Source organism: Staurois parvus, unplaced genomic scaffold (assembly GCF_062004578.1).
Source record: "Staurois parvus isolate SC_StPar_1 unplaced genomic scaffold, SC_StPar_1.0 ptg000256l, whole genome shotgun sequence".
Lineage (NCBI taxonomy): Eukaryota > Metazoa > Chordata > Amphibia > Anura > Ranidae > Staurois > Staurois parvus.
Genome location: NW_028318052.1, coordinates 1,054,875 through 1,070,760, shown reverse-complemented (window position 1 = coordinate 1,070,760; position 15,886 = coordinate 1,054,875). Strand labels below are relative to the sequence as shown.

Genomic DNA, 15,886 nt, shown 5'->3' with positions numbered 1-15,886 from the left:
AGCTGAAAGTTAGTTAGGTGAAATGCATTTGCTTTTTGCCATAAAGAAAAGAAAGCTTGAGTGTTTAATATTAAGGTGGTAATAAACCCTTACTTACCTGCTTAACAGGTGAAAAGAGTGAGGATGTAAATCTGCCCACAAAAGCTATACCTCCTGCAGCTCTCCTCCAGAGTCTTTCAATGCTTAGAAATCAGATAGCATCTATTGGCTTCTAAGAGGCAGTTTACATCTAAATGCATAGCAGAGCAGAATGTAAATCAACACCTGAGCAGATGAAAAAATACCCTCTACAACCTCATTAGTAAACAACAACATCTGAGGCTGTCAATCACCTGCTGTGTATTAGAGGGGAGTGTGGGCCAGTTAACAGATGCAGAGATCAGGAAGGAGAGCAGCCAGGATTCTCACTAAGGATTAGGGCAAGTACACTGAGTTTGCTTTGTAAACCTTTTTAACAGAACACATTATCTTTAACACATCACCAACTGAGGGAAAAAAAAAAAAAAAAAAAAAAAAAAAACACACACACACACACACAAAAGCAGTACATTTATGTTTTATTTTCAACCAAAATACAAAGCTGCTGCAAGGTCCATTGATGCACGTTTATCTGAAAGACAATATAATTAGAATGTCAGTCTGCACATAAAGCCATCTAAACACATTCAAAAGCACATCTAATACCAGGCTTGACACTGCTATTTTGTTTCAGTATTTTGTTTCAGTATTGAGACAGTAATACAATTTTCACTATATAATTGCTTCCTGTACAGCCTGTCAAATGACAGCAAAACAGCCACACCCCCCAAGGAGGGCCATACTGCAGGATGATCTGTCACCTGCTATTTATGATAGATCAATGTACCAGGCTAGCCCTGGTACCATGTGATCTGACTAATCACAGCAATCACATGTCAGTTGCACACAATTAATGTCTGAATGAGGTATTCATTCTGCAAACCTGCAATTGGTCAGTGATCAAATTAAATATGTACCATGTGATAACTGTGGCCAATCACAGCTATCACATTGCATCTATACCATGTGATAGTTGTGGTCAATCACAGCCTTCACAATGAATGGATGGATGCCATTCATAAGCATTTGCTTTTAACAGGGATTATAAGCAAGTAGTGTATTATACTATGGTTATCAGTACTGCTCTAGTCAGTTGTGAAAGAAAATAAAGCTTAAAAATCTGAACTGGTATGGTGATCAAGGACACTGGTGACAGTATGTAAAATGAGAGTCATGACACTGTACTGTTCTGGTGGCAGTATGTAAAAACTATCACTTCAAAACACACTATGCTGCTCACACTAAATATCAGACTGTCTACTTTCTAAAAAGGGTAATTTGCACTTAGCATTTTATGGCCTCAAGAAATGAGATTGGCATATATTTGAAAATTTCAGTTCTGATGTACTGTTACTCTGCCATAGTTTGTAGACCAACTTTCCCACAGACTAACTACTATACTGATTTGGGTTATTTTTACCAAAGAAATGCAGCGCAAAATACATTGGCATAAATGAAGAGCTCAAAATGTGTTTAGCAAAAAGAAATCCAGTGGTAAGAAAGCTCAGCCTCAAAAAAAAAAAAAAAAATATTTTGTACAGTGTTGCATGACCGAGTAATCAGTGTGCCACTGCTGAAAATTGGCCTGGACAGGAAGGGGTGAAAGGTATTTAAGGTTTTTTTTTTTTTTTTTTTTTTTTTTTTTTTTTTAAGTCTGTCCACCCAAAATGTCATCACTGACATGTGCCTACTGCTCTACCATGCCACAAAATGCAAATGTTTCTACCCACTATACAGAAATTAAAGTAGACTCATGTTTAGAAGAGTACTGTGTTTAAAAGCAGCAATTACAGCAACCACTACATTCAAGAGCTAATGAGCTGCAATATTGCATTTTGTTTTTCATGGTCTAACATTGTTATGTCAGTCACTCATACTTGTGTAGTGAGGTCCTGGTATTAAATTCCAAGAAAGCATGCATTAAACCATTTTAAAGAAAATATGTTTTGCTCCTTCACAGGAAAGGAGTTTAAGAGCTTAAAGCAGAGTTCCACCCAAAACTGGAAGCTCTGCATGTTTGCCTCCTCCCCTCTCCACTGCCATATTTGGCACCTTTTGCGGGGGAGTGGATACCTGGTTTTGACCGGTACCTGCTCCCACTTCTGGCTCAGTTGGCCGCAAGTTCAGCCCCCACCCCCTCTTCCCTCCCGCAGTCTCCTGGGAACACACAGCGCTACCCAAAGACTGCCGGCCCAATCAGAATGCAAAGCGCGATTAACATGCAGTGGGCACCTGGCTGTGAAGCCACAAGCTGTCAGCCTGGTGCCCACAGCTGAGATGCCAGCATCAGGCAGAGAAGAGGGAAAGAGCATGTTGCTGGAGCCTGGGACAGATGAGTATTAATAGTCAGCAACTACAGTTTTGGTAGCTGCTGACTTTAAAGCAGAGTTCCTTCTGTTTTGTGTTTAAAGTGGTAGTAAAGCCACTTTATTATAAGCTTACCTGTAGGTAAAATGAATCTTCCCTAAACATGCAGTATAGGAGACTTGGAACCAATGCATGTGCCATGCCTTCAGAGCATTGTGCAGTGTCTGGAGACTCCCGTGCACATGCGTGGGAGTGACATCGCAGCTCAGCCAGATGTTTAGAGCTTGCAAACCTGGAATGAAGACCAGGTGAAGATGGAAGCCTCTACTGTGGTGACAGACCACTGGAGGGCTTCATTTTAAAGCAAGTTTTACATAATGTGCTAGTATGCATCACATACTAATACATTATGTCTTTACCTTGCATGGGATTTTATTTTTCGGATGCGATTTACTACCGCTTTAAAGTGGAACTTCACTCTTCATTAAAATGAATACATTTTGAATCCTCCTGCTGCCAGCATTCGTAAATAGGAAAGTGTAATTTACGCATTTGTACATTTCTTCAGTAATGTTCTGGTTTCTATGACTGTCATATACCCCAGGAGTTTCAGGAGAGGATTGGCTGAGCAGAGGAGAATAGAGGACATCACAACCAGACTCCTATTCATAGAATGCAAAGCTTCCTGTGAACGGCTGAGTACTGAATTTGTTCCGGAAGCAGGACCGAAGTTCTCATCCTGATGAGACCGTACACTGTTTAATCAACTGAGACCACTGCATTGGTTAGTCAAGTAAATCTCCCGTTTGGATCAGCTTGGCAAGCAAACTAAACTTCACTAAAACTTAGTTACGTTTTAAAATGTATTTGAAGGTTACATACAAGGCATGTTAGCGTAATCTTCTAGCTTCACGTTCAGATTCCAACAGCGTCAGTACATCTCCCTCACGAACAGGGCCCTTTACGTTTCTTATGATGGAGCGGTTGGTATCATCCATGAACTCAACACGAACCTACAAGAGTAGAAGTTATGAATATACCAGTACACAAATTTAAAAAATTACTTTTAAGTGACTGTCTTTACAAAGCATATACGTTAGAGCAGCTTTGTTTTATGTAGACCTAGTTCTAAACAGTTAATCACAGGTTTTCCTCAATTACCTTTGCTGAAGCACAAATGCTTAAAATTTAGGAGTACAGATCCCATGGGACTAGATTTTGGGTAAGTAGGCAAGAACTAAAAAGGTTCTGTGATGGATAAATCTTGCTCTTAGCGTATTTGGCAAAAGAATCACCACCACTAAAAGTATAGTCTTCAAGTAAATGGTTTTAAAGTTTCAGAATCCAATGGTTTAAAACGTTTCATGGTTAAAGCATACAAAAACCATAAAGGTACCATTTGGGAGAACATACATCGAAGACACAAGATAAGGCAAACATTAACCTGAAGATTGGGGTGTCCTGTGGTTACCTCTGTGCTCTTATTGACAAAAATACCAAACAACAAAAGTGTGGTTGACTTCTGAATACACTGGTTCAATGACTTCACCTTTTTGCTGCAAGTTGGTGTAATTGAGGTTAAATGCATATAGCCCAGTACTTATGGACAAGTATAGGAGCTAAATGAACTCCTGCTTACTTCAGATCTGCTTGCACTTTGCAGATTGAGAAGGGCTAGTGCTGGAGCCTCTGCCATTTACCAATGGCATACAGAACACATTCAAGTCCTGCCATTTGTATGAGGCCTGCCAACATGTGAAACAAGTGACCCAAGTGCCAATTCACATACAGTGCTCAAAAACATTTAAAGGAACACTTTGAAAAACACATCAGACCTCAATAGGGAAAAATATGCTGGATATCTATACTACTAATATGGACTGGGTAATGTGTTAGGAATGCAAGGATGCCCCATAGTTTGATTTTCAAGGTGTCTGAATTCAGTCCTCTGTAGGTCAATTTTCAAAGTGAAAAAACGATGCAGCAGGCTAGTCCATTTTGCTGAAGTTTCATTGCAGCAACTCAAAATAGTACTCAGTTTGTATGGCCCCCCATGTGCTTGTATGCATGACTGACATCAGGGCATGCCCCTAATGAGACAACGAATGGGGTCCTGGGGTATTTCCTCCCAGATCTGGACCAGGGCATAACTAAGCTCCCAAACAGTGAGGTGCAACCTGGTGGAGTCAGATGGACATCAGAGGTTCTATTGGATTTAGATCAGGTGAGTGTGGGGGCCATTCAATGGTATCAGTTTCTTCATTCTCCAGGAGCTGCCTGCATACCCTCACATGAGGCCAGGCATTGTGTGCCAAGAGGGACCCAGGACTCGCTGCACCAGCATAGAGTCCAACAATGGGTCCGATACCTAATGGCAGTCAGGGTGCCATTGTCTAGCCTGTAGGGATCTGTGCATCCCTCCATGGATTTGCCTCCCCAGACCATCACTGACCCACCATCTAAAAACAGTCATGCTGAATGATGTCACAAGCAGAACAATGTTCTCCACGGCTTCTCCCAACCTTTTCACGTCTGTCACATGTGCTCAGGATGAACCTGCTGACCTGTGAAAAGCACAGGGCCCCAGTGGCAGACCTGCCAGTTCTTGAGTTCAATGGCAAATGTCAATTCAACTTTTTGGTGTGGGGCAGTGGGCACAGGGCCCACTAGAGGATGTCAGGCCCTCAGGCCACCCTCATGAAGTATGTTTGATTGCTTGGTCAGTCAGACCAGTGCCCTGCTGGAGGTAATTTTGTAGGGCTCCGGCAGTGCTCAACCTGTTCCTCTCTGCACAAAGGAGCAGATACCAGCCCTGCTGATGCGTTAAGGACCTTCTGCGGCCCTGTCCAGCTCTCCTAGAGTAACTGCCTGTCTCCTGGAATCTCCTCCATGCTTGAGGGCTGGGAGACACAGCAAACCTGGCAACGGCACGTATTGATGTGCCATCCTGCCTGGGCAACCTCTGTAGGATCCAGGTATTGCCTTATGCTACCAGTAGTGACTGACTCTAGCCAAATGCAAAACTAGTGAAAAACTGTCAGAAAAGCGTAAAAAAAAAAAAAAAAAAAAACGTCATTCAATGGCCTCCACCTGTAAATTCATTCCTGTTTTGGGGGTCATCTCATTTTTACCCATCTAGTGCACCTGTAATTTCATTAAAACCATTAACAAAAGCAGCTGAAACTGATTAACAACCCCCTCTACTAGACTGACCAGATTAAATATCCCAGGAGTTTGACTTGAAGTTATACTCTGATTAAAGTGTTTTCATCTTTTGAGCAGTGTAAATGCTGATTGGATGCGATTTGAAATTCATCCAATCCACATGACATGCAAAAATCACATTGCTTCCTATGGTGCCTGTTCAAATGTCCAATGCACTAGAAGTGCGGATTGAAAAAGTCTTGTCCGATTTCTGAGCAGTGCAGTCTGGTTCAGGTGCAGATTACAGGCTAGTGACTTCTATGGGAACTTTCTAAACCGCACATTGCGAACAGGATAAAATCCTGACCTGAACTTGTCCTGAACCACTGAACTACTGTATATCAATGAGCTGTGAAACCTGAGCTTCAATCCGCACTGCACATGCGCGAATCAGCTTAGCCAAAAACACACAAAAAGGCCATCCAATGGTACCCAACAATATGGGTATAAATGTGATACACAATACCAGACATTCCACCTACCTTTGAGTCTAAGGGTAGACCTTAGTCTTTCGAGTCTAAGGTGTACCCCCACTGCACTGCTGTTCATTAAAGAGGTATGAATATATAATTTTTTATAATCTTATTAGAAATTTGTAGGAAAAAAAAAAAAAGTACAAAAATACAAGGTTCAGGTTAGAAGTTGGGTACACACATTCCTTGCTCAACACCACATCCCAAATACAGCCTTAATGTTGCTATAGCAGATATAAGATGGCCACTGGCCATGAACAAAATATGCATCAACTATAAATTGCAATAGATGGAGGTTACACGTCCAATCCAAATGGTTACACATAACATACTGTACTTGCATATTACTTCACTGAACATTAAATCATAGTAAACACGGATGTACAGGCCCATCTGCACCAAACCTCTTAAGGATATTTGTATAACAAATAAGGAAAAGAAGAACCAAACAAAGGTACCAGGAGGTAAGAGGAAAAAGTATGAAGCAAAGCAACCCTAAGGGGGAGTGTCACAATCATGCACACAGGGAGAGGTGCGGTTCTCCATTTTGCTCAAAACGTCTGTATTTTGGTATTTCTTTTAAACTCCTATGCTATCACTTGAAGGGGGGGGGAGGTGTAGCAGTCTTGGACACAAGAGCCAGGCACGGTTCTCACTCTGAAGAAATCTTCATGTTATCCCCTCATTTCCCCCTCCTTCAGGAATGCAATCAGTGTATGATGCTAAGCCCCCTGCCTGCAAGCACTTTAACCCTTTAAACTTCTGATCCCCGTCTCATCAACACATACACTGCACCCTTTTGACCTTTTAGTAATAAATCTTACTCGGAAAGTGTTGAACTGTTTCTATAGCCCTTTAATGTGACTTACAAATCCCTGCTGCTAAAGAGCGCTACTATGAGTGTTTAACCCTCTGTATAACCTGTGGAGACAGCGGTATACCGACGAGTAACCAATCCTAGTGTATCGCTGAGTTTCCCCTTTCCCTGGGGAGAGGTGGCAGTGTGAAGGGTTAATTGCGGAATTAACCTGACCCAGTAGCAAACGCTCCCAGGCTGCAGGTACGTCTATTGTGGTCCAATTAGCTGGAAAATCGGTGTGCAGGGTGCAACTGGGCATGGCATTGTTACGCCCGAGACATCGCGGTGTTAGATTGGCTAGTCCTTCGGTCACGAGTTTGGTGAGAAGGTCAGGGGTCTGACACCGCACCCGTCACAGGGAGAAGATAACAGAGCTCGCATCTTAATATTTAGGACCGTCTCTCACTCAACTCTAAACAATACTGTTATTTGACGAAAATCTTGTTCCATTGGGACCACTTTATTTCAAATTTCCCCATAGATTGATGGGTAACTGCTAAGGCTCTCTCGCATACATAATGTGTCTGTACTCGGTGATTCACTTCTAAACTAGAAGGAATATTGGTTGATTTCCATTTAGTGGAAATAGCCAGTCTAGTGGCAATAAGGATATGACCTATTATGGTTCTATAATTACCCGGGAAAAGGTTCAACGTGATTAAGTAGGGCTAAAGCCGGTGTTCGTTTGGATGTTGTGCCCGACACCCTTGAAATAAGAGCAAAAACCTCTTGCCAAAACAGCTGTAGGCGAGGACACTTCCACATAATATAGAGAATATTCCTTTCACCACCACAATTACTCCAACAAAATGGAGAAATGTTGGGGCACATTTTAGATAACTTATATGGGGTAAAGTAGCTTTGATGCAGTAATTTCAGGGAACATTCCCAGTGGTTGGTACAGTTAGTGATGCTCAAATTGCTACCCATGGCAGTCTCCCATTCATCTCGTGTGAAGGAACTTTGAAGATCCCTTTCCCACACCACTTAGCATGGAAAGTTCATTATAATGTAGAAATTTATAGAACCAGGAGATTCCCTTTTTCAGTCTAATAGGATTAGCAATAGTATGCCATATCTTAAGTATTTCCAGCCACATCTTAGGACCAGTGCCCAGAAATCCTTTATAATTTTTTTTTTTAAACAAATAAAATTGCAGAGCAGCTCCAATCCTCTTCTAGAGTCCACTGCTGGTGCTCCTGGCCTTTTCTTCTTGGTGTGAACACCAAAAGGAAGCCACTTCCTGTTGTGGCACACCTGTGGGCTCAATTGCAAGCTCCACAGCCTACATTTGTAGAAAACATGGCTCAGCCTCACAAATCACAGGATTTGACCAACAGCAGCAGGAGCCTTTAGCTGCCTCAGCAAAACCTATGAGAGCCACTACAGACAGGAACAACACTGAATGAATGAAGGCTCAGGTAAGTATGGGGGTGGGTGTATACTAATGCCAGAAATTTATTAAGGTAAAATGTGTAGGCTTTAGAACCACACAATACTAAGCCACATTCCATCCAGGACCATGTCAGAATAATGGACTCCTTCAAGGGCATGCTCCAACTGTAAGCATCCCAGTTACAGGACCTGGAGATACAGGTGGGCTTGATTCAGTGTTTTCTGTGAATTGTGGAGCCAAGCTCAGATGCCGTCTCCCCAACAGGGAGGTCTTTTCCTGCACCGACTAAAACCCAACTGTTGTGATCACCAAGCATTGTCCTACAGTGAAATGTATTTCAGCTCTCATACCAAGTTAAAGCATATTGCCACTTTTGCAATCAATGGTCAGAAAACCCTTTCACATAGAACATTTTCTTTTAGGGCTGGTTCAAACTAGGAATCGGACAGAGCACCCTCTTGCTCCTATGTGATTTGAGTACAGTGTGTTTTCAGCCCATTTTGAATCTGCTGAAATTGTACTGCACCAAAAGTAGCGAATGCAGTTAATTTGCATTCGCACTGCAAATGGATCGCATGGTACTTTACCATGTGATTTGGTGCAGTCAAACAGAACACAGTTGGCGACCTGCGTTTGGGGTTAGCATTGCATTGACACCCGCTGCAGATGCGTTTTGGCAATGCATTTTGAACATGGTCCAGTAAACGCATGCGGAAAGCAGGTATATATTTTAAGCATACATGTTATACTTGCCTGCTCTGTGCACTGGAATTGCACAGAGCAACACAGAAAATTTTATGTGGTCCCCCACCAGCATTCATGCTGCTGTTCTCCGAGTGCTCCCCTGAGCAAGTTTGCTTGATATGGGGGCACTTGTGCAGGCTCTATGCATTTGACTCAGTCAAATCCTGTGAGCAGGGGAAAGGGCCAACAGCAGCGGGAGCCACTGGCTCCCACTACCTCAGCAAAGCCTGTGAGAGGAGAGAGCAATTACAGACAGCACTGATCAAGCGAGATCTAAAGTTAAAGTGGAAGTTTATGTAGTTAAAAAAGGGGTAAAAAGGCAGAATTTTTCATGCTTTGTCTTTGAATTAAAATTAAATGCCTGTCCGCCTTTGTACAGTGAGCTGCACATGAGCAGCTCCCTTTAAAAAGATCGGCAATGCCAAAACCAACAGAACTCCCATGGGAGTGATGTTATCCCCATCCAGCCAATGAAAGCTACCGACTATAAATATCCAGAAGCGAGATGAGATGACACATCACTGGAGCCAAGGTGTGTATAGTTGTGCTTTAAGGGGGGGTGAGGGGGCACTACTGCTATCTAGATATTTGCCATTTACCTGCAGGGAATGCATGGAGGTAAAAAAGGTCACTCCTTTAGAATCAAGTCTATATTTTCCTTTTAAATGTTATCAAGAGAAGGGCCATGGGTGACTTCAATGTATTTTGAATTTTAGCATGAGCCTGTCCCAGGTCTGTCATTAATATACAAAGCAAGAAACCCCTTTGTTATAACAGTGTTCAAACCAATTTGAATTGAAATCTTCCTGCATAGTAGAGAATATAAAAATGTAAACTGCAATTTGAATATTTTTTATGCTATGTGAATGGGAGCATGTAACATACTATATAAAGTAGGTGTAATTTCCCTGTTTGGCATTTTAGGTTTACAATCACTTTTACATATTCAGCTGCTTAAAATTTACAAATATTGCCAACAAAATACACCAACCTGAGTACATTGTCCCTGAGATCCAGTTCTCCCAAGAACTTTAGTTACCTACAAGAAAATACAGATATTTCAAGATACTATAAAACGCAAGATGAACATTTGTAGGATAGTCAATTATAAGCTCTTTCAATACAGCAATACAAAGTTTAAAAGAAAAAGATAGATTCCTGCCAATGTTAGAACTTGGGCGGGACACCTTGTCAGGAGCACATGGGCAAGGCTAAATTGCACCAATATTCAGATTTGAGTGGCAGAGTACTGTGGCTAAAAATAGTCAACCTACTTTCAGTACACACTACAGTTCTTGTACCCACAAGATACGCAAAGCAAAGATCCAGTGAAAATGTAAAAAATAAATAAGTCAGCAGCTACAAAAACTAGCTTAAAAAAAAAAAAAGCCACTCACTTGTCCCTCGTTCACACAATGTGTGCCGCCCCCCCCTCAGTTTCACCAGCTGCACTGTGTTCCCGGCGCCAGCATCTTCAGTTTGGGCACCTGGCTGTGACCGCTCACTGTCACCTGTCCTAGAAGACTACAGGGAGGGACAGAACTTCTGTTTGCGATCGCCTAGACCAGGGGTCTCTCCAAACTTTCAAAAACAAAGGGCCAGTTTATGGTCCTTCAGTCTTTTGAGGGGCCAGATTGTGGCCAGTGGGGTAGAAAATGTATGTGCTAGGCCGGGCATTGATGAGCATAAGCAATGCCTCAGGTGTGGTGTTCAGTTGCATAGTGCCTGTGGTCAGAAGAAGAAATAGTGCCCCATCACTGGTATTACTGGGATGAATAGTGCCCCATCACTGGTATTACTGGGATGAATAGTGCCCCATCACTGGTATTACTGGGATGAATAGTGCCCAGTCACTGGTATTACTGGGATGAATAGTGCCCAGTCACAGTTTGTGGATGGAATAGTGCCCCATCCTTGATATTAGTGGGAGGAATAGTACCCCATCATTGCAGTTAGTTGGGGGAATTATGCCCCAGTGTTGGTGTTAAAGTGGGAAGAATAGTGCCCCAAGGGCCAGATAAAGGCAGGCAGAGGGCCACATCTGGCTCTCAGGCCACAGTTTGGAGATCACTCTTGTGACTTCTATCAGTGTGAAGCAGAGCACTTGTTAAAGCTTGTAGGAGTGCTTTCTGCTGGAGGATGCAGAACCCCTGACCTCTGGACAGTGCCGATTGGCCCTGTGCTGATCGCATGTACTCCCCAATAAAAAACCTCTAGCAACACTAAACTGAGCATGTGCAAAATGGCTACAGTTCAGTCTGTCTCATCAGGAGATAAGACATGGCCATTTGAACAAAAGGAGGAGCAGAAAAGTCAGGATCAAACTGCTTTTTTTTTAACACAATGGAAAGGATTAACCCCTTAGGTTCAACAAGCATGATTTACTGCATTTACTGTTGTGGTTTTAGTAACACTAATGGGGGGAGCCAGACTGTAAAGCAGAACTTCCCTATTTGGATAGAGCTCCGCTTTTACTATACTATGAGTTTCAGACAAGCTGACTTCCATACAAGCAGTCAGTTTGTGGTTAAAATTGTTAGACCAACTTCAGTACAACCAGCCTGCCCCATATATGGATCAAAAGTCAGCCAGCTGCTACTGAACCAAACCAATTTTAATCCATCTATGGCTGGCTTTGCCTGCGCAGTCTTGAATGCACACTGAGCTGTACATGCACAGCTTAGCATGCATTTCTGGCACAAGTCAACTCTGCTGGGATGCTATTTCCCGAGTCAAAGAGGCAAAAACAGCACCCAGAAGTAACCAGGATTGTCATACCCATGGAAAGCAGTTTCCTGGATATAAGCATAGCCACACAGAGCTGCATAGTATTAACTGGTCAAACATTTAAATGTCTATTCACACAGCCCAAACACTAAACTGGAGAAGTTTAGTATTTGGGAAGTCACCCGTTTTAACTGCAGTGAGCCATGGTGAAGGGACAATGTGATGTGCATTTTACCACATCAGTTTTGTGTCAACTGACAATCACAAAGTGACACTTCATGCTACTGCAGAGCAGAGGTGTACTGCTATGCAGTGACATGCTGCAATTTGCATGTCTGCATTTTGTTGCAACTCCCAGCACCTCTGGGCTATGTTGCAGTGTGAACAGGACACAGGAAAGAATTATTTTCTGTATCCCAGTAGTGACATTCATCTAGCCAGTGTGGTAAAGTGCATGTCACCGCATTTTACCACAGGCCTTATACCCATGTCCGTTCCAACAGTTTAACCCCTGTGAGGTGCCTTGCCAGCATTTTCTCCCCAGCTTGTTCCGGGTGCAGACAGCATGTCTCTTCTGCAAAAGCCTGCCTGTTCACAATTTCTCAAGCGATAAGTCATTTCCAAACAAGTCCATCGCATGTAAAAATTGTTCTGATCCATAGGTCAGACCACTGAAGCAAAGGTAAGCATCTCAGGCTTTAGTTGTGCTTTAACCACTTAACAACCAGGCTATAGCCAAATGACTGCTACAGTGCGGTTGTCTAGTTCTGGGAGGGCATCATGACATCCTCCCAGAACATGCCCTGCTGCACTCCCCCCGCGATCGCTGTGTCCTACGAACACAGCTGATCACATGATTTGCTAAAAAGGCCAATCACAGCAGCCTTACCACATAAGCAGTGTCCAATAACACAGCAGATCACCAGGTAAATGCAGTTGCCAGCTGCACTTTACTCACGAAGAGTACAGTAATACCTCAGTTTACAAATGTAATTTTCAGTTTACAAATGAAAATCAATTGAAAATAATGCCTTGGTTTACAAATTTTTTTTACGCAATACGAAGTGTATGTCGGTGCCGATTTTTAAACGCAATTGCCAGCTTTTTTTTTTCTTCGCTTTAGCTCACAGAATTAGCTGTCACTTTCCCTGGAGTTAAAGAAACTAAAAGGAAACATTGTTTCTTAACTCGGGAAATAAACTTAAAAAAAAAAAAATGGCATGGGGGATCATACCAGACCCTTATCGTGCATGCAGCCCAGCAGGTCAGGAAGGTAAGGTGGGTTGCCCTGCCCCCTTACATATTTAAGAGCTGTCAAGCCATCTCAGAAGCAGAAGTTTTTTTTTTGTTTTTTTTTTTTTAATTCTTTCGGGTCGGTGGCGGCGGGCATTGTGACTGATGTTGAATCTACTGCGGGAGGGACATTTTTAGTTTCTTTTAACGACTAGCCTACAGGGCACTTATACCCCCTTCCACCCCAGGCCAATTTCCAGCACTGTTACACTTTGAATGACAATTGCGCGGTCATGAAACACTGTACCCATATGAAATTTTTATCATTTTTTTGTGACAGCTTTATTTTGGTGGTATTTAATCACCTCTAGGTTTTTTATTTTTTCTTAAACCAAAAACCGCTTAAAATTTTGAAAAAAAAAGTTTAGTATTGGTTATAAAATTTTGTAAATAAGTGATTTGTCTCCTTCACTGATGTGCGCTAATGAGGCTGCAGTGATGGGCACTAATAGGCTGCACTGATGAGCATTGACAGGCATCACTGATGGGCACTGAAATGCAGCACTTATGGCACTGACAGGTGACACTGAAAGGTAGCTCAGATGGGCACTGGTAGGCACTGAAATGTGGCACTGTCAGCATGACAGCTCGTGAGGAGAGAAATGCAGATAACTGGCATTTTCCTATTTAGACGCGATCAGCTGTGATTGGACACAGGTGATCACATGACCAAGACGACATCTTCAGCTCTTTCCGGTGACCCGCTGTGTCCGAGGGACACAGCGCACCGCCGATTGCCATGCTGTGCGCTCCCAGAGCCGTGCATGCGCGGTTAGAATAGGACGACGTCATATAATGTCCTCCCAAACGAGAGAACCGCCTTGCATCCGTCATTGTACTATATGGTGGGCGGCGGTTAATAAAGGACTTGTCAAAGACCATGGCCTGTCTTTTTCACACTACACTTTTGGGAATGTGTAGGGGTACCATGTACCCCATATTCATTTGACTAGGGGGGCTGGGATCTGGGGGACCCCTTGTTAAAGGGGGCTTCCAGATTTCAATAAGCCCCCTGCCTGCAGACCCCCACAACCACCGGTCAGGGTTGTGGGGAAGAGGCCCTTATCCCCATCAACATGGGGACAAGGTGCTTTTGGGGGCCCCCCTGCCCCAAAGCACCCCTCCATGTTGAGGGCATGTGGCCTGGTATGGTTCAGGAGAGGGGGGCGCTTGCTCCCCCCCCCCCCCCAATTTCCTGACCTGCCAGGCTGCATGTTCAGATAAGGGTCTGGTATGAATTTTGGGGGGACCCCCACACCATTTTTCTTCATTTTGGAATTCCCCTCAAAATCCATACCAGACCCGAAGGGCTTGGTATAGATGGGGAGGAGATACCCCACGCTTTAAAAAAACTTTAAATGCTGGCAATTCTTTTGCATTCAGCTGTCAGTGGGGAACCCCGCCAGCAATCGCAGAGAAACAGACAGGGGATAGGTCTGAAGGTAATACAAATCTCTCCCGTCAGCACCAGCATGCTGCTTTGCATTGCTCTACATAGAGCAATACAGAGCAGCAGCCTTACACAGTAAAACAGCACAGTTTGTAAAACAGCACACAGTTAACCCTTTGATCGCCCTAGATGTTAACGCCTTCCTGCCCAGTGTCATGTACAGCGCAAGTGCTTTTTTGCTGCAGTGTATTAGCATCACTGGAGATGTCAGTGGCAGTTAGTTCCCCCCCTCCAGTGTCAAAATGCCTGCCGCAGTCCCGCTACAAGTCACTGATCGCCGTCATTAGGAGTATAAAAAATAGTTCTAGTATATATACACACCGCCATTTGTAAACGCTATGACTTTCACATAAACAAATTTACACATCGGGATTTTTTTTAGCAAAGACATGTAGCAGAAAACATTTTGGCCTAAATTTGACAATTAGTTTTTTTAGTTTATAGAAAAAAGTAAAAAAAATTCTTAATTTTTTCTCTATAGTGCATACATTTCATTTGGGTGCAGAGTTGCATGACCACGTAATTGTCAGTAACAGTGTCATCACAAAAAATGGCCTGGTCAGGAAGGGTGGGGGTGCAGGCAAATCCTCTGGAGGGTAAGTGGTTAAGGGTAGGTTCACACCTGTGCAGTTTGTGTTTGATCCGTTTCAGCATAGCATTTTTTCTTATTGCTAGGCAGATTTAAAAACGCATCAAAAACACACTACAATGTTTCTGCAGAGTTTCCATTTAAGTCTATACAACCAAAAAAGTGACTTCTTGCGTAAAAAAAAAAAAAAAAAAGTCCCTGACCCTTTTCCAAAAACCGCACCAGGTGAAAAAGCACCCCATAGGAATTCACGTTAGATGTACTATAGTGCGTATCTGCAAAACGCCTAGGTGTGCGCCTGCGGCAAAGCAGAGTCCAGCAATGCCCCCACTTCTATCTCCCACTATCACGGGCTCTCTGCACACCACTATACAAGTCCCTCTGATGAGCCGCCACATGGCTTCCCTCCTCCCCTCAGATCCCAGCAATGCACACACTCCGTCCAGGTCCAAAGCCCAGACACAACCACAAGCAAAGAGCAGGAAGGCCGCATCCTCCCGCCCAATAACTCTACAACCCCACAAACAACGAACCGGAGCCGAGACATTCGCACAGCTACACCCATCAACACAACACCATGTTTTACCCGAGCAAGCTTGATCGGCTGCACGCGGCCTGTATCCATGATGGCGGATTCGAGCAAGAGAAGAGAGTCACGTGTTCTCCCTCCTGCCTTTTATAGCTATCGAAGAGACTGGGCGGGGCGAACGAGATTGCGTCATCGCTTGTTCTTGCTAGCGGTTTTTGTGAGTCAACGTATAGAAAT

At 43.4% G+C, this 15,886-nt stretch overlaps 1 protein-coding gene across 1 annotated transcript; it reads right to left on the bottom strand.

The window, feature by feature from the left end:
- Window positions 1–540: 540 nt before the first annotated feature.
- On the bottom strand, window positions 541–15,816 carry RPS28 (ribosomal protein S28). Its single transcript, XM_089681027.1, has 4 exons — window positions 15,707–15,816; window positions 10,053–10,100; window positions 3,268–3,398; window positions 541–610 (listed from the first exon to the last, which is right to left on the bottom strand). The coding sequence occupies exons 1-3, from the start codon at window positions 15,743–15,745 to the stop codon at window positions 3,276–3,278; spliced, it is 210 nt and encodes a 69-aa protein (XP_089537153.1). The 5' UTR covers window positions 15,746–15,816; the 3' UTR covers window positions 541–610; window positions 3,268–3,275.
- Between the last annotated feature and the right edge of the window lie 70 nt (window positions 15,817–15,886).

Excerpts from the sequence above, each read along its gene's own strand:
- RPS28 (XM_089681027.1), bottom strand. The coding sequence starts at position 15,745 with ATGGATACAGGCCGCGTGCAGCCGATCAAGCTTGCTCGG. Across the intron at positions 10,101-15,706 it reads AGCCGATCAAGCTTGCTCGG|GTAACTAAAGTTCTTGGGAG; the intron begins GTAAAACATGGT and ends ATTTTCTTGTAG. Across the intron at positions 3,399-10,052 it reads CTCAGGGACAATGTACTCAG|GTTCGTGTTGAGTTCATGGA; the intron begins GTTGGTGTATTT and ends CTACTCTTGTAG.